At 35.5% G+C, this 26053-nt stretch overlaps 1 protein-coding gene across 6 annotated transcripts in view; it reads right to left on the reverse strand.

The window, feature by feature from the left end:
• Positions 1-466: 466 nt before the first annotated feature.
• Cd36 (CD36 molecule) overlaps positions 467-26053 on the reverse strand; it is a 74523-nt gene continuing 48936 nt past the window's right edge. For all 6 annotated transcript variants that reach the window (XM_028891329.2, XM_028891328.2, XM_028891326.2 and 3 more), the window contains 12 exons: positions 22331-22491; positions 17808-17955; positions 17223-17402; positions 15912-16003; positions 13865-13911; positions 10465-10534; positions 8891-9078; positions 7618-7736; positions 6573-6646; positions 6030-6084; positions 5097-5261; positions 467-1445 (listed from right to left, as the gene is read on the reverse strand). In XM_028891329.2, coding sequence (XP_028747162.1) covers positions 5097-5261; positions 6030-6084; positions 6573-6646; positions 7618-7736; positions 8891-9078; positions 10465-10534; positions 13865-13911; positions 15912-16003; positions 17223-17402; positions 17808-17955; positions 22331-22491 — 1299 coding nt within the window. In that variant the 3' untranslated portion in view covers positions 467-1445. The remainder of the gene's footprint in view (positions 1446-5096; positions 5262-6029; positions 6085-6572; positions 6647-7617; positions 7737-8890; positions 9079-10464; positions 10535-13864; positions 13912-15911; positions 16004-17222; positions 17403-17807; positions 17956-22330; positions 22492-26053) is intronic.

Raw genomic sequence — 26053 nt, forward strand, 5'->3', positions numbered from 1 at the left:
GTGGGTTGCAGTAGTCTGGCCATCCCTTCCCTCCCATTTAGTATCCACTTATGACATCAAGTGTTCTTAAGCACTGATCCAACATTCCTTCCCCAAGCTATCATGTTAGTCTTGATTATTTTTGTATCTGCACAGGAGAGTCATCTCCCATTTCCTTTTATCTTTCTATGCATAAAACACACTGGTTGTTTCTATTTTCTCTTCTACATAGAATTTGTTGAGACTAATATTCTTTACAATAGGCCACTCTGCTAAAGAAAGCAGAATAACCTATTGATGTGTCTCCCACTGGAAAGAAATTAACCTCTAGTCTCACAATGCTACTATAAACATAAAACCAAATGTCTTTTACAATTGGATCAAGACACAGCAGAGTGGTTAAATAGTTCAGAAAGATATATGGCTTCAGATGGAGTACTTCCATAGAAAGTTGACATTTTGTGATGCAATAGGAAGTAGACAAAAATTTACAAGGAACAATGTCTTTTAATATTAGAAACTAGTCCTTTTTAGGTAACTGTGGAAGCAGAAGATATTATCACAAATACATTTTAAAGCACATTCTAGCTTTTGTAATATTCCACAAAATAATTCCTTTATTATCATTTACATCTCTTAATACTATAACAGCTCTCCGAGGTTACATTAGTTGCAGCTGAGCAGAAAGAGGAAAACCGACTCAGTCTCTGAAAGCTCTGCAGCATGGAACATGACAACGTGCTTTAAATATGAAGAGTTAAAGTGTGTTAACGATGTCCATTTCATGGCGAGGGGCAAAACGTATAAGCTCAATGATAGAACGTAAAAAATATCTGTGATATCTGACCTTGCTGTGCCAAGGACTTCAAAGAGAAAGAGACCTAATATATATATATATATATAATCAATGACTCATGTGCCAATTATTCATTCTTCATTCTTGAATGTCTTTCAAAATGTTTCATCCTTATGAGATATATGTGCCGACAGTCCCATCATTGCTGTAAATGAAGGTGACACCCATATATGATGGTGTTTTCCCTCCAATGAGGAAAAGAACAATTGCTTAGAATCTATACTCTTGAACTTTGCTATCAGGGAGCACATCAATAAATCAGAACAAAACAAGAATAACTGGTTCTACAGAAACTGAAGTCCACTCAGTGTTACAAACGATGGACTTTATAAAGTGCTGGACTTTTTAAAATATAGGCTATAGTGACATATTAATCCTTCTGAAATATGATTTGGCTTGGTTCATATATATGTATATTTATATATATATATATGGAGAGAGAGAGAGACAGAGAGAGAGAGACACAGAGAGAGAGAGAACACCACCATTTTCTTCAACTAAAGAGAGGTGTGTTTTATAAAAACAAAGCATATATTAAGTCTCCATTTGTAGATTAGTTCTATCAAAGATCTTCATGTAGCCGGTGCATAAATGAAGGCTCATTTACTACCTGTAAAGAAAAAGAAACATTACCAATAAGAAAACAGTGGGATAATGAAAATCTAATATAATCTTTTCATACATATCCAAGATATGACACTTTCAATAATGGAGCCCAATATTTCAAGCTAAAGAGAGAAGTCCCCTAAGAGTTTCATCATTAAGGGGACATATGTTCCCATTCAAGAATGACACAGCAAAAGCTGAATCCTAACTTCCAGGAGCTGAGCATAAGAAGACCAGGGAGGGAAGCTAATTAAATCTCCTGCCAAGCATCACAATACACTCAAGACCATCTTCCATGAAGAGGCACTTATGTCACTACATTCAAACTGAGATTTGTGTGTTCTCCTCACAATATATGCAGTAAACCACATTCTCTTTAACATTTTTCTATATTCCTTTCTATATAACTATCTCCTTTTACAATTGTTCACAGTTTTCATCAGAGACATAGTTTTTTGAATGTTCAAAAATGATTATTTCAGCAACCTGCCCCTCATAGTTCTAAGCCTAGCACAGTCAAGTTATTGCCAAGGAAAAGTCTGTTTTGTGGGAAATGCTTTCTAAAAGGCAATATTTATTTCTCTATAACAGTGGAAAGTATTAATAAAGCAGACACTTAGTGATGAAGACATTAGGAGCTTTTAATTCTTTTTATTGATTAGCCATATATGAACCTAAACAATCTTATATTTAAGGATCATTAAGAAATGATGAAGTTATTCATGTAATTAAGAAAAATAGTAACTTGTATAGGCATGCTTTTGTACTTGAGCAGGGATTTGATCAATTTTAGTTGTCTTTTATTCTATTATAGACATATGAATACACATAACTTGCTGTCAGGCTAATTGGAAATATTAAAGTATTTTAACTTTGGGAGGAGGGTATTTATTGAAAATAATGTTTTTCATGCAATAGATTTAGCTGTTTTCTTTTTTTTTTTTAAGTAAATTTATTTTACAACATCATTTAGTTCAACATAATAGCCACAGATTCCCCTGTTCTCCCACTCTCGCCCCCCTCCCCCTCCCCCCATCCCACCCCCCATTCCCACCTCCTCCAGATCAAGGTCTCCCCCGAGGACCGGATCGACCTGGTAGACTCAGTCCAGCCAGGACCAGTCCCCCCTCCCAGACTGAGCCAAGTGTCCCTGCATATGTCCCAGGATTCAGTCAACTCATGCAACAAGCCCAGGACCCGGCACCAACACACGGTTGCCTCCCAAACAGATCAAGCCAAATGACTGTTCACCCGTTCAGGGGCCTGATGCAGTTGGGGGCCCCTCAGCCTTTGGTTCATAGATCCTGTGCTTCCATTCGTTTGGCTATTTGTCCCTGTGCTTTATCCAACCCTGGCTTCAACAATTCTCGCTCATATAAACCCTCTTCTTTCTCACTAATTAGACTCCCAGTGCTCCACCAGGGGCCCAGCCATGGATGTCTGCATCCAGATTCCTCAGACCTTCCTTGGATGGGGTTTATGGCACAACTAACAGGGTGTCTGGCCATCCCATCACCGGAGTAGGTCAGTTCCAGCCGTCTCTCGTCCATTGCCAGCAGTCTTTTCTGGCAGTATCTTTGTGGATCTCCGTGGGCCTCCCTAGCTCTCTGCTTCCTCCCCTTCTCATGTGGTCTTCATTTACCATGGTCTCCTATTCGTTGTTCTCCCTCTCTTTTCTTGATCCAGCTAGGATCTCCCACTCTCTTTCCCTCGACCGTCGCTCTTCATTGTTCCCACTCATGACCAGGCTGTTCATGTAGGTGGGAATGCAAGCTTGTACAACCACTTTGGAAATCAATATGGCGCTTTCTTAGAAAATTGGGAATCAATCTCCCCCAAGATCCAGCTATACCACTTTTGGGCATATACCCAAGAAATGCTCAATCATACCACAAGAGCACTTGCTCAGCTATGTTCATATCAGCATTGTTTGTAATAGCCAAAACCTGGAAACAACCTAGATGCCCTTCAACTGAAGAATGGATAAATAAATTGTGGCACATATACACAATGGAATACTACTCAGCAGAGAAAAACAATGACATCATACGGTTTGCAGACAAATGGATGGATCTAGAAAAAATCATCCTGAGTGAGGTGACCCAGACTCAGAAAGACAAATATGGTATGTACCCACTCATAGGAAGATACTAGATGTGGACCAAGGATGACTGAACTGCTACTCACATCACCAGTGAGGCTACCTGGAAAACGGGACCCCAAAAAAGACATGGAGAAATGGATTTAGCTGTTTTCATTTCATGTGTCTGGGTATTTTGCCTACATGTTAATCTGTGTATCATCATGTGCATGCAATGACTGTGGAGGCCAGGAGAGGGCATCAAAGCCCTGAAACTTGAGTTAGCAGCTGTCTTCTGGGTCCTCTGGAAGAGCAATGATGCTTTTAACTGCCCTGGCATCTCTCCATTTAACTATTAAAATGTGTATATGTTAGGTTAGCACTTTGAACACATGTGCAAACAAATTTTAGAAAGAGTGGCAGAAATGAACCAGAAAACAATATTGAGTTGCTTTCCCCAATAAAAATGTTCAATTTCCCATAAAATAAGTATTGGTAACTAACTTCTATACTATTTTTGAAAACATTAATATGATTAACTTAGACTTCAACATAGACAATTTGGCGTTTGTTAAAAATTTTAAGAATATCTCCAGAAGATATAGCATAGTGTTTAATTCTGGTCATTGGAAACATATAAAATTCAATTAGGGATGATGGGATAATTTATGTAAAATGTTTAGTATAATCAGTATTTGTTCATTATCAGTTACTGAGATCAAGATCAAAGTTTTCTACATAAGACAATTTATGGTCAATCTTTGACTCAGGTATAATAAAGTGATTTATTTTGAAGTTGTGATTTTTTTAAGCCAAGTGTTTTCTACCCATGCTACATTTGGGGGGTGCAGAGATTAAGAACTTTTCATTCAAAGTTACTTTACTTTTAGGCCAGGGTAAGTAGTTTGGGCTTTCATTTCTGTTTATGTAGAAAATCATGGACACTTAATATCTAGATCACAGTGCATTGAACACCCTCTACAATTTTGCCAAGTCTTGTAAGTATTAGCTACAATTACCTACTTTTTTTAAAACTAGCCAAGTCAATTAATTAATTGATTGATTTTCTTGTAATTTTATATTCTAATTTTCACATAGTGATTTTTAGTTCATCATCAGGATGTCATGTCATTATTATCCCATGATTGGGAAAATATATGCCTAAAATGTATAGGCAGCCATCCAAGTTTTATGATGATATTTTGTTAAACTCTGTATTTCATCAAAATCTATATATTCCTGAATCTTCATCTTTTTGGCTTGCTCTTATGAATTTCAGTCTACTAAAATTTTGTAATTATAATTTTCATGAACTATTTGTAATTTTCAATAATTGTCATAAAAAAGAAATGAGTAAGTCTAAATTTGGACAAAAGTTGTATTTCTGTTAATTTTACAGTGGTCATGATTTCAGTTATCATTTGTTCCTTAATTTACAAACCTATCCTAAATTGGGATATATATTAAGATATTATAGTTGGCTAAACATGTCTAGAAATATTTTTGCCTTAATTTATAACCATTTTTTATAAGATGAAAATAGTTAAAGAATACATACTTAGCTAGAGCACTTACTTATTTTCCATTCTTGGATCTGCAAGCACAGTATGAAATCATAAAAGCAACAAACATCACCACTCCTAGCCCAAGCAAGACCATTTCTACCAGGCCAAGAAGCTTTATCTTTCCAGTCACTTGACTTCTGAACATTTCTGCTTTCTCATCACCAATAGTTCCAGTCTGTAATCAAGTTAACAATTAACATTATTTGAGTAAATTAATGAAATAAAATAAGTCTATACTATCCTCTTCTTTAAACATATGCATAGGTGTCAGCTGCCTCAGAAAGTCAGTAAAATTCACTTTGCATCCAAAAGTAGACATACTGCACATGCCAATGTACAGTAATGACTCCCTTCCCACTTTGGTCATGCTGTATACAACTCAGCAGTTTACTAGCATTCATGTGATTTTGGAATTCTTTGAAATATTTCACAACTTTCCAAATGCTGCTTCCTGGTGTCAGGGAGAAACTGCAAAGATCAACAGCTGTACTTGCTTTGATGCTTTATGCAATGCATTTTCTGATTCTGTGATTAATCAGTTTAGAAGTTTACAGTAAAATAGTTTATCAGTCAATAGGATTGTCAGTCTACTCTAATATGTCGTGTTTAGGAATAATAGGGTTTTTATTACCACTGTTATATTCATTGAGTCTTGAATTCTGTGGTGTTACATGTATGCATGTCTCTTTCTTTAATTGTATGATAAATAAAATATGTAAATAAAGTAAAATAAGTAAGTAAAGTTATTTTTGTGTCTGAAAAAAAAACAAAACTTAAAAAGTACTTATATGTAATTTAGTTGTTTTCCTAATGGATATATCAAAGTGTAAGATCATATTTATAAGCAATGTAAATACATCCTCAAATATTATAATATACATGTCATTTTAAATACCAAAAACTTTTACATAAAATTGTTATTAATGAATAATAAAATACTAACCTCATTAAGCCAAAGTATAGGTACAATATAATTTCTCTTCAGATGCTTTAATGCTCTAAAATACACATTAAAAATAATTATTGGTATATTTATACAAATGTAAAAGACATTTAGAATAAATAAATTTTCTAGAATTCAATTGGTCTTGCAATATCGCTCAACTTCTTTGATTTTGTTCTGTTCAGTGAAATAATTTTAACACAGATGTTTTTCAAACTCTCCATTCATATATCTAATGTAGATTTCTAATTATTGTATTAGCTTATAGGTACAAATTTTAATCTAGGAAAGCATATGACCTAGAAGTTATTGTAGTAGAAATAGTTGTATAGTTTAACTAACAGTAGTTAAAAAATATCTCAATGCCATTTCAATAAGCACCCGATCTGATTCAAGTAAAAAGTGTCCTAGGCATTTAATAATTGCATAATGGCATAATGATGAAAAACCATAAGACATTCTTTCCATTTTCACTAATCTACTCACATACTTTTAAGAAAATGCTACTAATTGCATAGAAACAACAAGGTTAAGGAGACTCACTCGATTTTTTTGGCTGGCTTGACCAGTATGTTGACCTGCAGTCGTTTTGCAAATTGTAGAGTGAATCCAGTTATCTAAAAAAAGCACAGTTAAGTAATTACAAGCTTCTAAAACATTCTTTTTTAATAGTCAGATTTTACCTTTTCTGTGACACAAATAGAGTCCTTTTGAATTTAAAATGGAAGACTTTTTAAGGCTGGGAAATTACAATCAATTAAACTTTGTGCTTAAATACATGCAATCATGTGCATATATATATTACATATATATGAAGACAGAGAGAGAGAGGGAGAGTGAGTTTTCTTGTCTTAGCTAACATTAAAGGCACCTTTAAATTATGAAATCTACATAATTTCGTTTTGAAGAAATCAACATTAGTAAAAAAAGAACATAAAAAGGAAAACTCAGATACTTTAGTTCCTGAACTATATGTCCAAATATTTAGTTAGTCCACATATCAGTAAAAAGCAATGTTACAGACTCTACTATTTTAGCAGAAATGTGTCTCCTGCAGTTCTTAAATGCTGAAAGCTAGTCCCCGAGCATGCATTCCTGGCAAATGTTAGATCACTGAGCTACAACCATAGTCTCCCTTCTGGTTTCAAAATGAATATCAAGATAATTTAAATGTTAATAGTAGTACTATAGCAACTGTTATACATTATTCTCATTATAGACTTTTGTCTGAAATTTACATATAATCGTAATATCTCTGATTTCTGATAGCAATGATTTCTCATAAAAGCAATGCCAGTTAAGTGTAATAATGATGATGATGATATGTATAAAATTGTAAGGTAATTGCACTAACTTTTATTATTAGAATTCCTGAATCCATGGGTCAGTAAAAGCCTTGCAAGGTCTCACATGATGAAAACAAAATTGAATTTCCTGTCATTTATACATCAGAATAGGAAGAAATAAGTGCTATTCAGATTAGCAGTTTCAATGATCTTAAGCATATTATTGAAGATTATGATAAAATTATTTTCTTTAATTTTTAGAATAATATTAACCAAATCAGATCAATAAAATGATGGCTTACAGGCTCCACATCCAAGTATGTCCTATGTTCTTCCTCATTTGGGTTTAAGCCTTCAATAGGTTCTGACACATCGGGACTTGCATGTAGGAAATGTGGAAGGGAGATATACACAGGCTTTCCTGAAGACATATTTTAAGAGACAAGTGGAAATAGATTACATTTCATATGTCATTTCAAATATTCGCTAGAGGATAAAGCTTTCATACATGAAAATATAGTTGTTTTTGAAATGCTGAGGCAAGATTATTACATCTGCTTATTATTGTGCAAAACAACATAAAACTCTGTGACATTTTATTAAGCAGCCAGTTGATGTCTGTTTCTTCACACACTAATTTCCAGAATTCAAATGTTCAACTCTAAACAAATTAGAAAAATATACATATGGGCTTGATTCATGTTCTCAAACTTCAATTGGTTCTGTGACAGCACGGAAAGTCTCCAGTAATTTGTTGTCTTTATTTTCACTGTAGTACAGAGAACCTAAATAAGACAAGGATGGCTCTGAGGTCTTTGCTTTTCACTTCTTACTTTAGGGACACAAAGAAAGCTTATTTAATTTTATTCTCCATTTTCTTAGTGCAAAAAGCTACAACCATGGAAGATGGTTAGGAAATTCATTGTGCCCTGGGAATTTTTCTGTTTCCCTAACCATCAAAACAACATGGCATAATACCAGTGTGGTTTTCCCAGTAACTCACTTTTGCAATGCTGAAACACAACAGACACCTCAAAACAAGAAAAGCATATGAAAGCACCATTCACTGCCACCAAAAGCTACCTTCTGTTACCAATGTTTTCTTTAATTTCAAATGCTCAATAAAAAAGAATTATGGGTAAATATTACATTATATGTCATATCCTCTTTCTTTGGGGTTCTTCTGCCTCACTAGCAGCCTTCATCTAAGCTTTCTTGCCACACGAATTTCATGGGTGTCTCTTCCCTACCTTAAGACTTTTCCTTCCTTAGTGTGGTCCCCATTACAGTTTCAAATACACATACACACACACACACACACACACACACACACACACACACACGCACACGCACACGCACACGCACACACATGCACACACACATGCACACACACATGAACACATACAAGAGGGTGAGATTTAACTCTACATTCTGTGTATAAGAGAAAATATGTGATGCTTATCTTTCTGAATATGGCTTATTTTTCATAATGCAACAATTTAAAAAGAATAAAACTCCCAAACATTAGTAAATAAAAAATGTATGTGAACTTTGATAATGAGCACATCTACACACCTTCTTTGCATTTGCCAATGTCTAGCACACCATATGATGTACAATTGTTTGAGATGACTTTTTCAGTGCAGAAACAGTGGTTGTCTGGATTCTGCAGTGGTGATGCAAAAGCCTTGGCTGGAAGAACAAATCTGTACACGGGGATTCCTTTAAGGTCAACATCAGATCCAAACACAGCGTAGATGGACCTACATAGATATTTGAAGAAAGAGCTTCATACTTGGAGCCTGAATGCTGTGGATATCACTCTGTATAAATAAAACACTGATTGGCCAGTAGCCAGATAGAAAGTATAGGTGGGACTAGCAGAGAGGAGAGAGCAAAAGGAGAGGAAGGCAGAGGGGAAAGGACACCAGCTGCCGTTCAGGGAGCTTCATGTAGAGGCAACAGGTAAAGTCACAAAACACGTGGCAACATATAGATTAACAGAAATGGGCTGAGTATAAGAGTAAGAGCTAGATAATGGTAAGCCTGAGCTAATGGCCAAACAGTTTAAATAATATAAGAGTCTGTGTGTTTCTTTTATAAGTAAGCTCTGGGACTGGCGAGACTTGGCGGGAGCTGGAAAGAAATTCTCCAGCTACACCTGAATCCCATTCTGGAGATCTGATTCTTTTTGTTAAATCTAGTTTATATTCTTGATTTAACGTAGAAAAGAGTCAGCTTCTTAGGAAACCTATTGATGTTGTTGTTTTTACAGTTTACAACATAACATGATTAAAAACATGAGTATGAAATATAAATTCTTTCGTCCTTAAAAACCTTCTAATGTCAAGATTATGTGTGAACTGTAATGGGGAATAAATGTCAGGGATGCTTCTCATAGTTAAATTCTTCTATGCAACAAATATTTATATGACTTACTCAAATTTTTTATTTGTACTCAATTTAAATGAAATTTCTATCTTTTGAAAAGAGCTTAAAGAAAGAGCTGCTCACCTGGTGGGGTGTGTGCATGGAACAGATCTCTACCATTTATCCCATGTCCACCATGCCCAGTTCACTGTGTCACAGCTCAATTAATATTTTCTCTGACCTTCAGCTAACCCTATGTGAAGAAGCACTGTTCTCAGAAGTTTTATATATATGGCAATGATTCCAAGGTGTCTAAAGATTGCCTATAGTATCATCTAAATTTAGGGACAGGACTGGGGACCAGAAGTAGTTGTGTGGGGTTCAGCCCTCATGGGTATAATCTGAAACCCACCAGTTTGGAAAAAAAATTGCTGTGTGAATCATTAACATAGCTCTGTAACAAATGTGACATCTTCTCTAGACATCTTCAGAAAGATCAGGCATTCTCTTTACACTTGATTGCTGTATCATGAAAGTTTATCAGCAGACATGATAAAGTACTCAGAAATGACAAAAAATGGCTTGCACTATAAAATGTTGAAATGCATAGGCTACTTAAAAAAAAACAAAAATGTTAATTCCATATTGTCACATTCATTCTTAAGAAATCAAGAGAAGTATTTGTCTATTTTTTCAAACAATGTAAATAATTAGGCTTCCCATTCTTTGCTTTAAGACTGGAATGGAAAAAGTCTAATGTTTACGTTCCAGAAACTTACCTGCAAATGTCAGAGGAAAAGAACCTCAGTATCCGAGACTTTTCAACAAAAGGTGGGAAAGAGGCTGCATCTGTCAAAAATCAACCAGTGACAAGTGTTTTTATGTAATGTGAACCCTAGAAAAGTCTAAAAACCTCCCTTTCCAATGTAGTCAGTAGAAATAAAACACGGTTTGCATATATGATTTTAAAGTTACCCGTGGGACATTTACTTTCACAAAATAAAGAGGTATATTTTATTAAGATTTATTAAGTATATGAAAGTTATCATTTTCAATATATAATCAAATATTTTTCATTGTCATTGTCAAAATATATGTATACTCATAGCACATTTCAATCACAACAGATGCCCTAGCTATCTTTTACCAATTTGATGCATCCTAGAGTGATCTGAGTGGTAAACCTGTATTGAAGAGTTGTCAAGATCAAATTGGCCCATGAGCATGTCTGTAAGGGAGTGATGGTGTGCATAAGAATGGCCCCATAACTGAGTAGTGGTGGTGTGTTGTTCAGCTTTCTTTGCTCCCATGATGGTATGCCAAACTGTTGAATGTTTTTGCTTTTTGGGGGGTCCACCAAATAAATCACATATGGAGGCTTATTCTTAATTATAAATACCTGGCTTTAGCTTGGCTTGTTCTTGCCAGCTTTTCTTAACTTTAAATTATTCTGTTTACCTTTTGCCTTTGGGCTTTTTCCTTTTCTTAATTCTGTATATCTTACTTTTACTCTTACTTCATGACTGGCTGGGTGGCTAGGTGGCTGGTCTGTAGCATCCTCCTCTCCTTGTTCTCTTGCTCTTCCTTCTTTTTTTCACAGATTTCTCCTTCTATTTATTCTCTCTGCCTGCCAATCCCACCTATCCTTTCTATTGCCTTGCTATTGGCAGTTTAGTTTTTTATTAGACCAATCAGGTATTTTAGACAGGCATAGTAACACAGTTTCACAGAATTAAATAAATGCAACATAAAAGACTGCAACACATTTGTGCACCATTAAACAAACATTTCACAGCATAAACAAATGTAACACATCTTAAAATAATATTCTACAACAGTGGCACACACCTTTAATCCCAGCCCTCACAAGAAGATCTCTGTGAACTAGAGGCCAGTCTGGTCTAAAGAGTGAGGTCCAGGACAGGCAAAGCTACACAGAGAAACCCTATCTCAAACAAACAAAAACCAAAACCAAACAAATAAAAAAGGCCCCTATATGCTTAAATATGAATGCCTAGTCATCATTGAGTGGTTCTACTTGGGAGGGATTAGGGGGTAGGGCCTTTTTGGAATAGGTATCACCTTGTAGGAGGAGGTATATCACTAAAGGGGCTTTCAGGCTTCAAGTACCCAAACCAGGCCTAGTGTCCCACTCTTCTTGTTCCTTGTAGTTCAGGATGTAGAATTCTAATTTCTTTAGCATCACGTCTGCCTGTATGCAGTCATCCCCTCCCTGATGGCAATGGACTAAACCTCTGAAACTACAAGCAAGCTTCAATTAAATGTTTTCCTTCATATGAGTTGCTATGTCATAGTGTCTCGTCATAACAATAGAACAATAACTAAGACAGAAGCTGGTATCAGGGAGTTGGTATTGCTTTGACGGGTCTGATCATGCTACTTGTTTTTTGAATGTAGGCTTTGGGACTTTGGCCTAGAGAAGCAGTGGAATGCTTTAAGCAGGGCTTAGTGGGCTATATTAGTAGGAGATTAGAAGACAGTGCTGAGGACGATTTGAACGGTGGAGCCTGGCTAAAGAGGGTAGAGACCATTCTTGTTATATTTGGCAGAGGTTGTCCATCTTCATTTCTGAGCCCAGGTCTCTTATAGGGTCCTGAAGCTCACTGAATAGGCTGGGCAGACCAGCCAATGAGCTCCAGGGATCCTCCCACCTTCGCCTTCCCAGCTGTAGAATTACAAGGACACTTCACATTTCCAATGTGTTGTTCGTGTATGTTCCTGTGGTCCCTGCAGATCTAACTCAAGTTCTTGTGCTTGGATGTCAAACTGTCTACTAACCAAAGTATCTCCCCATTTCCAGAGATGCTTTTCTGAAAAGAAACATTCTAAATGTGTATTAGACCTTTCAGTGGATGTTCTTCAAATAGCAGGAAGATTATGATAGTCACACATTGGCATCTTTGTTTCAGTGGCCATTTTCCCCCTCCTGGTCCCATAGCAAGGGACCCTCTCACAAGAATCTTCCCCTATCTACTCATCTCTATCTCTACTCCTTTTCCTTCTTTCGACTGCCTCTATATTCTCAGCTTCATGCCTGATGTTTTTGTCATTGACACTAAGAAATTACCAAAGCTCTGCCATCTTTAGTTAAACCAATTCTAGTTTCACACAGAGTTCTTAATGGTTTTTCCCTTATACACAAAACATTCCTTACTGTTTAGGAATAGCACAGTACATTTCTCTTTGTCTAAGGATTATTAGGCTTATGGGACTATTGAAATACTTGAAAATTTATTTGGAGAAGTACCCTTGGAAAACATTAATGCCATTGCTCCTGCTTTTCCACCCTATGAGACAGAACAAAATTCTATAAACCTGAATGTCTCAATTATGCCTTTGAAAAGGTAAACAGCTCCTGTGCCTCCTTTTTATTTAACTTTCATTATCTTCATTATGTCGTTTTCCTATTGAGTAGTTCCTCACCTACTTTGTAAACATTATTCATGTGCTTCTTAGTAATTAAATGCTTATCTTTGACTTAAATTACTTCCTAATATTTGATTAGCATTGTGTTATACAATCATAGTTCTTACATTGATGGATTGTGTGTACATACTGTGCTTTTCTTTAGGGCAATTATAAGCACAATCTAACTATATCCCATATCAAAGATTTTAGCTGTTTCTTACTTCACAAATCTAATTTAGAGAATACACTTTAGCACATATTCTTCACTGATAGTAGACATCTAACCTTGTTTTATTTTTGCTTTTCACTCCGTTTGAGCAACTTGTGCAAAATAGGTTGCTTCTGCTCTACAATCATGATGCCTCCACCTCAGCTCTGCATCTAACTTGGGAATGTGTTTTCCTTCTTTACATGTAAGTTATCAGTCTAATATTGAGAAGAACTGATTAGTAATTATACCTCTTTGTTTTTAATCACTTGTTGGATGCCACTCACCAAGTGAGATATTTTTATAATGCAGAACTTTTCTAGCAATGCAACAAGGCTGATCTTCTGTGGTTAATCTAAAAAGTACTGTCACCTTAAGGAGATAGCCCCTTTCTGAACCTACCTGTAAACAAATCCTTCCAATTATGCTGACTGGTTAGCACTGCCCCTCTACCTTCAGAATCCCTTTGGCTGGGAGGGAAGCAGACTTGTGGGAGAAGGGTGAGATATTCTCATTGTGGTTATTACAACAAAGATTCTTACCTGTGCCATTAATCATGTCGCAATAACTTGGCCAGTAGGACAAATTCCTTAGGAATAAAAGATATTAGATGAACAAATACTCCTGTTTCAAGAATACTTCCCATAATATTCACATTATTCTTTCAATATTGAAACACTACTTTTATCAACATAATGAAAAATACAGGTGATGACAGCTAGAATTTAATAAACATTCCACATCATTCAATCCATGATTGTTTAATCCTCTAATCTTATTTCAATAAATGAAGTACTAGAAGCCTTAACAGGACAGATCATAAACTACAAGCCGCTAAGTGCCAAGATCATTAGTAACCACTCAGACAGACAGAACTCTGGAAAAAAATGAGAGGAATGTAGTTGTCTACTCAGGAATTCATTTTCTTGACAGAAATGAATTATGTGGTAGTTTGTTCAGTGTTCATACTGATAGAATAAATGTCTTGAAGGAGCTCCTGACAGAAGCTCATCCTGATATAGAAAGGGAGAAAAAAGGAAGAAAACTTAGTAGCTGGTGTTTTGATTCATATAGTTCAAAATATGTAAATACTTAATGTTTACATTTCCACATTGTACTTTCTGCAGGTTTTACATTTTCCCCATTTTAGCATTATCAGGGACCAGTATTAGAATGTGTCAGAATTTATTTATCTTTTATTATCTAATTAATCTAATATATTTTTATATATGGAAGTGATTAAGAAGAATAGAATTAAATTCCTGTGAATCCTCTTCAACCATTTTGAGTGACAGAAAAACTATTGCTGTCCACTCCTAAAATACAGCTAGTCTACTAGGATCTCAAGATACTGTTGCTTAAGTTTTTAAAGGAAGTGCTGCTAATCATATGCAGCATGAGCACATGGAGTTAAATCAACTGCATACTATGACAACCTCATGGGTCAACCATATTCAATTCTAACCCACTCAGTGATTGACACTCCTTTTCAACACCACTCTACAATCTAAAACTCCAGGAATATGTGCAGTGTTCAATATGCAAGTTTTGATATGATATTCCCAGAAATAAACACAGAGAATTACTTTTCTCCACTAGATTTCTCTATAAAAGCATGTGAATGTGAAGTTCCTTCTTTAGAAGTAAAAGTGTACAACAGTGAACATTTACTCATTGCATGTTAGAACTATGTAAGCAGTAGTTATGAAGGTTAAGAAAATCGCTTACACTTTTAATTCTGCTACCTCTAGTGTTTTTCATGGAATTATGGCATGAATAGAAAAAAAAAGACAGATTTTTTTTCCTCCTGGTACTTATTTGGCTTCTCTACATTTTATAGATATAAATAATTAGGAATGAGTTATTAGGAATGAATAATTAGGATGAACTGTGAGGAACTGTGAGAAAGAAAAGTATGGTTTCATGAACCTATTCTGTTCTTTTGCTTTTCCAAATGTGATAGATATATTGTGCATTGTGTAAACTTATTACTGTCTTTGAAATGCTAATTCCATTTTCCATCAGTAGAAAAAGATTGGCATGGCAGGGAAATTGTAAAAGTGCTTGGATTCATTAAACATTTTCCTGTTTGGACTCATTTAGAACACATCACCACAATATACAAATTTTATTTCATATGCTCATTTTAAAAGGCACAACAAGATCTATTTGCCTATTTCATGATCATATTGATGTATTAATTTGTTATCACTTAATAGTATGGATTCACTGTAATGTTAGATATGCTAGTATGATAAAAATTAATACTGTATTTCTTTGACTAAGAGAGGGAATGAATAAAGGCAAACCTTTCATGTGTTTGTGCTGCCGAATGTCAATCAGATTGGTATGAACAAGAGAGTGACATGAAGAAGGGTTTAATGCCTGGAAAAACAGCCATTGCCAAGGATGCTCTGTAGCCGTGTCTGTTTCATAGACGGTTATGCATGCCTTAGCAGTAATAGTAAAATAATACTAATAGTACTGTAGAATAGCCTAGTCGTCCCCCCTCTCTCTGACACACACACACACACACACACACACACACACACACACACACACACACACCAAAACCACAGAGTTACTGACCTTCTTCCTTTATAGGATTCAATTATGGCAACATTGCTTATGTTATCCTTTCCATTGAAAACTTTATAAACTCCATCTACAGTATTATTGTACTGAAAAATATAAACAGAAAGTTACTCATAGGTCAAGCCGTATTCACTGTGTCATAGCATGTGCAACTAACTTTCTTTCACAATTTTCAAATAGGAGCCATTCACAATCATTTTCTATCATTAAATACTCAAATGATAGAATATAAAAGTTGCCTAGAAATAACTGCTAGGTGCTGAGATAAAATATAATAAATATAGTGAATGTAAGTATTTATTATATATATTTACTGTATTTATTTATTATAATAAATATAAGAAAATAACTAACAGAGGCTGATGGACACCTGTTCCAATACTGCTAGGAATTAACCAGAGATAATGTTCTTCACTGTTCCTATTATATTCAGGTGAGGGCACACTGATCTAAACTTACAAGAATGACAACAGATTTCCAAAGGTATTCTAAATTTTCAAATTCTTAATAGAAGTTACTAAAATGAAAAAGATTATACAAACAAAATTAAAAATTCTGTTAGCCAAAGAAAAAGTTGTGATAATTTGGTTCAAATAATAATTGACTCTAATCCCTTCATGCTTTCAAATTAATATTTAACTAATGTATAACTGTACAATCTGAAACACTAGCAATAAGGAACTAGAAAGCATAGGCAATATTCCTATACAGTGTCCAATGATATAATAGTCAAAGCAGAGATTTGGTTTGGCCTTCTCATCTCATTTGTAACTCAGAACTTAGAGCTGTAACCACATAGAGCAGGAAATCTACACCTTTTTAATATCAAACCACCATTCTGTGAAATCGAGTTGCAAGCCACAGTAAGTGAAGCTTGCTGAACATCTCAAGAAGAAATTCACAGTAGCTTTTTAACTGATACTTTAAAATTTAAAGGTCTAGGAAATGAGGAAGGAGATAATCAATATGTTTGATTTTTTTAATACAAAAATATAATATTAACCTTGATTCATTAGAACAAAAAATCAAAAGTAAATATAGCATGCAAAGATTTACAGATTTACAAATGAATTTTCAATTGCCTATAAGAACCAAAATTTGATTAACTTTTAAATTAAGATGAGTTTAGTCCAACTCATTAATGTTTTTCACTAGCATGTAAGATTCAGGTTTTAAAAATAATGAATTATATATCCTCAGATTAACTAATAAGGCTAATATGGAAAAACTATAAATTTTTTCCCAATGACATTTTGTTTACATAATTAAAATATAGCAGTGTAGCCATTTATATTTGGTACTTACAGGATAAAACACACCAACTGTGGTAGAAATAGGATATGGGACCAAACTCAAAAATGGATCCTTGTAACCCCACAACAGTTCTTTCAAAGTTCTTCTTTGGAACATAGAAGACTTGGACTTTTTGATAAGCGAATTGAGCACAGATTGAACAAATGAGTTTGTGTATATATGTGGTGCAGCCTACAAAAAAATAAACACTATCTGAGAAATCAATATATCCCATTTCTTAAATAAATGGATTAAAGAAAATAGTTGAGTTTAATTAAAATCAAACTAAACCTTCAAAATCTGCCAAATTCTGTCTAGACTAAAATTACAGTTTGTGTCATTTTTCCTAATCCCTTCACAATTACATTTTTCTGAAGCATTTCTAGCCACAAGAAGACATTCGAGTTGAAGACCTATTTTAAAAGAATACTTAAGTAAAATGATTATCATTATTGTGTCATATTTCTAGATGACAAAATAACATAAATACATGTTTTTATAGTGGTAAAAATAACTAAAGCCAAATGAGAAGGGCATTTATGAGTTTAATTGAGACAGGCTCTGAACTGTCCCACACAGTAGCTGCTATCCACTCACTGCCACAGCCAGATTGAGAACTGTGAAGGTGTCATTCTCGGTTCCAACAGACAGTGAAGGCTCAAAGATTGCTCCATTGGGCTGTACAAAAGAGACGGTGTGGTCCTCAGGGTCCTGAGTTATATTCTCCTTGGCTAGATAACGAACTCTAAAACAAAGAGAAGCCAAAAAAATGAGGGAAAAAATAAATGTCTTGTGTAACCACTAGATATCAAATGTCTCCATTCATACAGCAAATACTATTGTAACTCTGAACAAGTTAGTTTACACTAACTCACAGAATTAAAATGGAAATAACTAGCTACTGTTACAGCTCTGGCAGCCTAATGAGAAAGGGTCTTAAACCTGGGAAGAGGAAAGTGGACTAGGACTAAGTGAGATAATTAGATGCTGGGCTTGGACGGCCGAGTGGAATGGGTTGAAGACTCACTTCCCTAGAAATTCCATGTGATGGTCCAAGTACATAGAAAATTATGTAGGAAAGACAAAAAGTAGCAAGTACAAAATACTAAAGAAGATGATGATGATGTGGTTTGAGAAATACAAGTGTGTGAGTGTTTAATTATGGAGTGATAGGAAAACAGTTGGTGGGAATAAAAGATACAAAGATTTTAAACACAAAAGGGCTATATAATTAAACAATGGTCTTTATCTTGAAGGTAAGGAGGGTCAGAGAGTCTATTTTTCATAGTAGAGAGACCTCTCAAAGTGTGTAGTCTAGCCAGCAGCCCTGCTGTAAGTTTGTTAATGAAACCAACATTAAGCAACAGAGACTCAAACTCCATTCCTTCATTTTGTCTCTTGAGTTCTTACTTCTAATCTCTTGGCTCAACACTTGCTATACTTTTCACGACTGTGTTAAAAGATGATCATTTTGCAGAAAAACCGCTTGTTTGTACAAGTTATCCATTGAAATGAAGTGAGGTATGCTGGGCAGTGTGGCACACGCCTTTAATCCCAGCACTCAGGAGGCAGAGGCAAGAGGATCTCTGTGAGTTTGAGGCCAGCCTGGGCTACCAAGTGAGTTCCAGGAAAAGCGCAAAGCTACACAGAGAAACCCTGTCTTAAAAAACAAAAAAAAAAAAAAAAAAAAAAAAAAAAAAAAAAAAAGAAAGAAAGAAAGAAAGAAAGAAAGAAAGAAAAAGGGGTAGCTATCACTCTGTACACTCTTCTATAACTGGATGTCAACTATATGAGCTGAATAACCATTGTATAGACTGAAAAAAGCATGGGCCTACAAGTTTGATATGAAATGTGGACTCTTGTGGAATACAGATTATGAGGTTCCCATACACATGGTGAGTTTTGGGTATTTCAGTGTTTTCTTATTTCTTGGCATGTTTTAGCTCAGACTGGGCTTGAACTACATAGGCCAGGTTGGTCACAAATTTGCTATGTGCCGACCTCTCAAATGCTGTAGTTACAAATGCAGAGCATCACACCTGACTCTCACTTCTCCATTAATAAGCTAGTTATTGGCCATATCATTTCAAAACATGTTTTAAATAAAAATAGGAACACTACTTTAATAGATGCTGCACAAAGCTTTATTATTTCTTCTCTATTGAGTGAGATATATAAGCAACCTGAAAAAATCTGAAATAACCCAAGGCACTAAATTCCTATTAATGCCTTTCTCACGAAATAACTATTTTTAAATTAAGGTACCTATTAATAACAAGTCAAGTAGGGTTACAGCATTTTCAACACTTTGATGCAGTTAGGACTAAGTAAATAAAAGCTAAGTTATTTGTATCCATTTTTCCCTCAGTGGCACTTACAACCTCAAGCCAGTAGATGGCACCCAGTAAGAGAAAAATCAGTAAAATGTGGTCTCCTTAGGAAAGTTCTTTTGAAAGAACATAATCACTCACCTTTTAAAATAAAAAATGAAGCCTTGGGTGTATCGGTTAATAAGACCAAGGGAAGTGAGTTATCACAGAGGCATACTTGACGCCTTCATTTGTGTTCTTGCCAAAGCTAAGATAAACTTTATAATTTAAAATATCCAAAGGGACTATAGCAATCAGAGTCACCGTAGGTTGGGATATAACTATGATCTTAAAGCAGGAAATTTTATGCTTTGACCATGTCTTGTATTGCCCATCAATGCTTCATCAGCATCATTCTAGCAGCTGTAGGCCAAATCAACCAGCTTCAATTTAAAATAGAGTCAGAGCATCGTCATGGCTAGGCATGATTTCACCTAACATATAGAAAACCTTCAAAATAGTATCAATTTTAAAGGGAGTAGATTGTCCTTCATTTATTTACGGCTTTCAGGCAAGCTAAAGAAATTTTAGTTTGGTGATGCCACAAGGCAAGGTGACTGACACTTCAGCAAGAGCAGCTGAAATTGCCGTACAAAGGAGAGCTAGCTGTCTGTAAAGTGTACCTGTAAACCCTACTTCTTCCCATCTTTCTCTGCTGCTTTGACAAGCAAAAAAGATGCATCTAATTTATCCCCTTTTAGTTCTACATGGAGATATGTTATAGGTTGTAGGAATGAATCCTAATATATATATATATATATATATATATATATATATATATGCTTTATAGGAGAATATAACTAGGTTTAATAGCTATGTTTACATTTCTACCATTTCCTTAAAGGTGAAAATCATTATTGCTAAACAAATAAAAAATAAAAATCAAACAAAACCCCAAAAGCAGAGAATTATTATCCCTAAACAACAACAGCAACAAAAGATGTGAAACGGTCTTGAATTCTAATAGCTATTCCTTTTTTTTCATACTTGATCATTTTATTCATGCTCTACCTTTTAGGCATATATTTTAGACTTTATTTCTTGTGTCTTATAATAGATACGATTTCATAGATACAGACTATACTATCATAATTCTTAGAAAAAAGATATTCACAAAATACTTTGATAATAAGTGCTATAATATCATGAAAAAGTATTTTTCTTGCAGTTATAAAAGCAGTCTTATTTGGCAAAATTATGAATCATTAGCAATATTTTCACTAAAGAGAAGACTATTAAAACATGATAACCCATAAAATGTTTATTGACCTAGCAGGTATGACCTTTACAGCAGCTATTGCTATTTCTTCATAATTTGGAGGATCAAATGTTAGTCCAGAAACATGCTTTATAGAGGATAAAAAAAGTGAACAATCATATAATGTTCAAAATGCTTCAGAACTACAACTGTGGATTATGAAGATAATAAGGAATACATTAATCTGTGATATAAATTAATCACATTGCATAACTAGTTGTGTTTCATCTTGAGAGAAAATCATATAGGTACATAAAGAATGATACAAAAGACTTGACTCTGTTTTCATCAGAAAATAAAGTTCTTGTCTGGTCTACAGAGCAAGATCCAGGACAGGTACCAAAACTACACAGAGAAACCCTGTCTCGAAAAAACCAAAAATAAAAATAAAAAATAAAAAAATAAAGTTCTTCCTAATTCACAGTTTGTTTTCAGTGCCTTTGACTGCTGTGAGAGTTGAAAAGAAGATGATCTATAATTTAAATAGAAGAAAATGTATGCAGAAATATGATTACCAGTCCCTATCTCTGTGTGAATCTGGACAAGTGTCTTCCTATTTGATGGTCTGGTTTTTTTTTTTTTTTTTTTTTTTTTTTTTTTTTTTTTTTTTTTTTTTCTAGACAGGGTTTCTCTGTGTAGCTTTGCGCCTTTCCTGGAACTCACTTGGTAGCCCAGGCTGGCCTCGAGCTCACAGAGATCCTCCTGCCTCTGCCTCCCAAGTGCTGGGATTAAAGGCATGTGCCACCACCGCCCGGCTATGATGGTCTGTTTTTATTTTTGTTTTCTTCTTCTTCATACAATGAAAGGTTCTGATTATTTCTCTTAGACGAATTCGTTTAAGATTCTATTCCTAACTGTATTAAATAAACTATTAGAGCACTTAAAAGCATAGCATAATGAGAAAATATGTTTAAATTTCTATGTAAATCTCAACACCTAGATGACCTCAGAACTTTAACAGGAACTGCCATTATAAAAAAAGCATTTTAGCTTTGTGGTTCTCAAAATGGACTATATATCTGAATCACACAGAGGAGTTTAAAATGTACAGGTAGAATCTTTGACCCACTTGGCATAGAGGTTGTAGGTGTTTTTACTATTGTTCCTGGCCCAAAAGCCACACATTGATAATCACAGATATAAGATTTCTATTTCATTTTAAGATGTTAATCATGTATACTTAAAACTCTCAGCATACCCACTCTGGGGTTAGGAACATGACAGAAGTTGTTGAGTAGGGGAGTTATTTGTTAGCTTTATATTGATAATACATTCTATACTTCTTTTCTACACAGTATGTGATAACATTTGAAAACCATATATGTATAACAACATGAAGAGTTATTAAATCTATAGATTAAGATTCTCTGCAGGTAGGGAAAAATGTAAGTTGATGGCAAGAAAATCAGTGCATTTCAATACAATGGAACTCCTTGGAAGAAAACTTCTTGGAAATGAGGAGAGACCCTACTCATTCTCAAGAACTCACTCACCTGTATGTGTAAGGACCTCTCTGCTTAACTTTGATTTTGCTACTGTTCAGTGCCACTTCATCTGGGTTTTGTACATCAAAGATCCAAAACTGTCTGTACACATTGGTGCCTGTTTTAACCCAGTTTTTGAAAGCAATTGTTCCTTCTTCAAGGACAACTTCCTGTGGAGAATAAAACAAGTTTGGATTGTTTCTTTACAATGAACATGGACACTCCCAAAACCTTGCTAGATTTAGTAGAGTAAAGGGAACATCTTGTGAGAACTTGCGTAACATTGTCACACACTTGAAGCAGGAATGTTGTCCCATACAGCACCCCTCATGGTTAGTTTGTGAAGAGATCCAGTGTGTAATGCTAAAGCCATCCTTGTTGCTTTGTAAAGGAAGTTTTGAAGTGAACCTGTGGCAACAGTCCCTTAGGCAACAAAACAGTAAGTTAAGCTAACTCTAAAAGTTATCACACAAAAGATGTTTTTGCCAGGTGTAATCTCTTCATTCTGAGTAGCTGTATTGGTTAGGCAAAAGAAAAAAGTTGAAAGAAAACTTGAATATTCTTGGGAGCTTTAAACAGCAGCAACAACAGAACCTTTTTCTTCCAAAGCTGGGCAATTCAAGGGATTATGACTAATCTTTAGTAAATGAAGCCTACACATGCTTATGGATAAATTGCATAAGTATGAATTTTCCTCTTGGAATCCCACTCAACATGACCTCTGTAAATCATAGTATGTTTTCAGCAATACCTGACTCTATGTTTCCAAAAATTACAACTGCTTAATTTGCCATTGGAGAACTAATTTAAAAAATAGCAAAATTAAGAAGGAGTGGTGTGTGTGTCTGTCTGTCTGTCTGTCTGTCTGTCTGTCTGTGTCTGTGTGTGGCATTATACACATTAGAAATCATGTATGTATACCAGTTGTGTTGAAAAAACACAAGAAGAAAGTATACAGCAACAGAACTGAGACACCTCTTAGGAACTGCCTCCTGTTTAGGAGCTTTGGGACCAAGTGGAAAGCCACAAAACCCCTTAGGGTCCATTTCATTGTCTGCAAGGTAAGAGAGTTACCATAGATGCTTAGCCAGCTGCTTTCCAGGGCTTTCACTCTCTGAACAGGAAGTCTGTGAAGTCATAGTAACTAGTGCAAACAAAAAAGAGTTTGTTGTAGCTAGCTGGTAGAACTTCCAATTAAATGATTTGGGAAGAATGCCCAGGTCCAAGAGTGTTTAAGGGGAAGAGGAAGAAACATTTCACAGAAATTTAGCCTAATGGAGTCGATGAGCACAGGAACAACATAATCCACTTTTCTCTTCCTCACCTGGAAATATCAATTCACTGAATGATAGGGTCAGGAAAGGGTAGGAAGCAGTAGCATGCTTTTTGAGGTTGAGCACACAGTCTCTAAGAAAGCAGGTGGCTGTTTCAAGTGCAGCCCAGGCAAATAGTAACCGAGTGGTTGAGGCAATCTGCATCATTGACCCTTACACCAGCCCTCTGTTGCTTCATTCTGCTGCTGAATTTCCCCACCTCACACACACCCTCATCAGCCTCTGCTCCTAGTTGGTAGATGGGAAATAAAGTTTCATGTCTTTGGGAACTAGATTGCCTAATGCAGAGGATAATGGAAGTCCTTAGAGAAGAGGAGGCAGCAGGCTAGGGTGTGTTTGAAAATTCTGTAGTGGTGTAACCCATGTACACAGGAACAAGAGCTGCTCATATGTTGTTCAGATTTCTATTGCTTTTTAAAGTATCCTTAAAAAACGATATGCTGCCAAGATGTTTACCTCCACACCAGACCAGTATTGGGGGGAATTACAAAACTGAGAATATTCACTTTTCTTAAGATAAAGGTGTTTGTGAATGTTAAAGCTGAAATCTGTTTTGACTTACAATGTCAAAACACTATGAAGGGAAAAGCTCCCTCCCTTCCCCCACACCACACGCAAGCATCTACAGTCATAAAAATCATAAGGCCCAACATAATAGCTATTATTTATCTTGTATCTCTTAAAGTGCAAATTCATTTCAGTCACCAAAAATAAGTCAGTATATTCTTATGGAATTAGAAATGGTTTCTGACCATACATATTGTTTTGTTCTTTGAACAGAGAAGCCACTAGACTGTTAAGGTGGGGTAGAAAGAGAGTTATCACTCAATGACTGAAATGTGCACACTAACTTTGACAGCTAAGTGGGTGAGTACTCTTTTAATGTACTAGCAAAACTTATGTGTCTCATTCACATAACTGTCAAAGTTAGTAATAATTAAGTCACCCTTATATTTTTTTATTGGAGTAGGGGGAGTACAAAAATTTTAAAAGAATTGCTTCATCCACCATAGACCGCATGAAAACTGAGTATTACGTATAGAACATTCAGTATACGGAAAAACTAGATACTATCCTAGAAACTAGATACTATGAATTTGTGTGATTTAGACAGATTATTTAATGTATTTATTTCTTAGTTTCCTCATAATGTAAAGATTAGATATTTTGAGACATATTAATTTAAAAATTATTACATGGCTTACATGCATGTGTGTATGCATACTTTGGTGTACTTGTGGAGGTCAGCAGATAACTTGGAAATGCCAGTACTCTCCTTCAACCACAGGGTCTTGGGGATTGAATGCAGGACATCAAGCTTGGTGACAGTTGCATTTACTCAAAGTCTCATCAGTATCATTTTACAAACAGCCTCATACTAAAAGAAAGAATTTTTTTATAAACAAAGTGAAAGTCATAGTTTCATTTTGTTCTTTGGTGCTTAGGATTGAGCCCAGGCATCATTCATGCCAATCATTTGTCCTACTCTGACGAAGCCCAGCTCAAAAGCTTCTTTAAATAACTAAAATTGAGATGGGTAGAATGTTTATATGAAAAAAAAAAAAAAACCATCGTTTTGCCTTAAATATACCACACAGATTCTGGTGTTGGGTGTTTCATCTCCAGATGCAGACATACATGGTGTGCAGCATCAACCATTGCTTCACCTTCAGGTGGAATCCATTCTCCCCTTCATCTTCGCTTTTATGCTTCCTCTTTCTTGATTCTGGCTCCATATTGCCCCATTTCATTTTGTAAAAGATTACACATCTATCTCTCATTTCAGAACAGTGTGCATGTGATATCCTGACATCAATCTCAACTATCATTCTTCAGAAGCCCTTCACTGTACAGTCCTTTTTGAGGCAAGATCACTCATTGACCCGGACTTCGGGTCAGGCTGGCTGGCCAGAACTCCCCAAACATCTGTCCGTCTCTGCATGGCTGAGATTACAAGTATAAGCTACTGTGGCAGGCATTTCACATGGGTACTGGGCACTGAGCTTAGCTCCTCATGTCTGCTGGCCAACAGATCACTACCTGAGCTCTCTGAACAATCCCAAACCACTACTAATTTAATGTTCATCAGCCAGGAAGCATTTCATTTCATCTTCCCATTATATCTGTTTTCTGCCTGACCTCTAAGGAATTATACTCTTTCTTCCTGTTTCTTCATAAAAACCTACCTCTTTTCCTTTCTGTTTCTCCTTGCCGCTGACTATGCACAATTCTGTAGTATGCAATCCTGCTCCTCTGGACACCCAACCCCTAGAAGGCAGCATGTTTGTTTAGTTTTATCTGTAACCTCCCAGCAATCACTAAATCTGTCTGAACTCTGACCTTTGAATATAGACTGATGTTCACATCAAGCCAGTTACAAAACTTCTGTGCCTGTCTT

The sequence above is a fragment of the Peromyscus leucopus genome, chromosome 3 (assembly GCF_004664715.2).
Source record: "Peromyscus leucopus breed LL Stock chromosome 3, UCI_PerLeu_2.1, whole genome shotgun sequence".
Taxonomy (NCBI): domain Eukaryota; kingdom Metazoa; phylum Chordata; class Mammalia; order Rodentia; family Cricetidae; genus Peromyscus; species Peromyscus leucopus.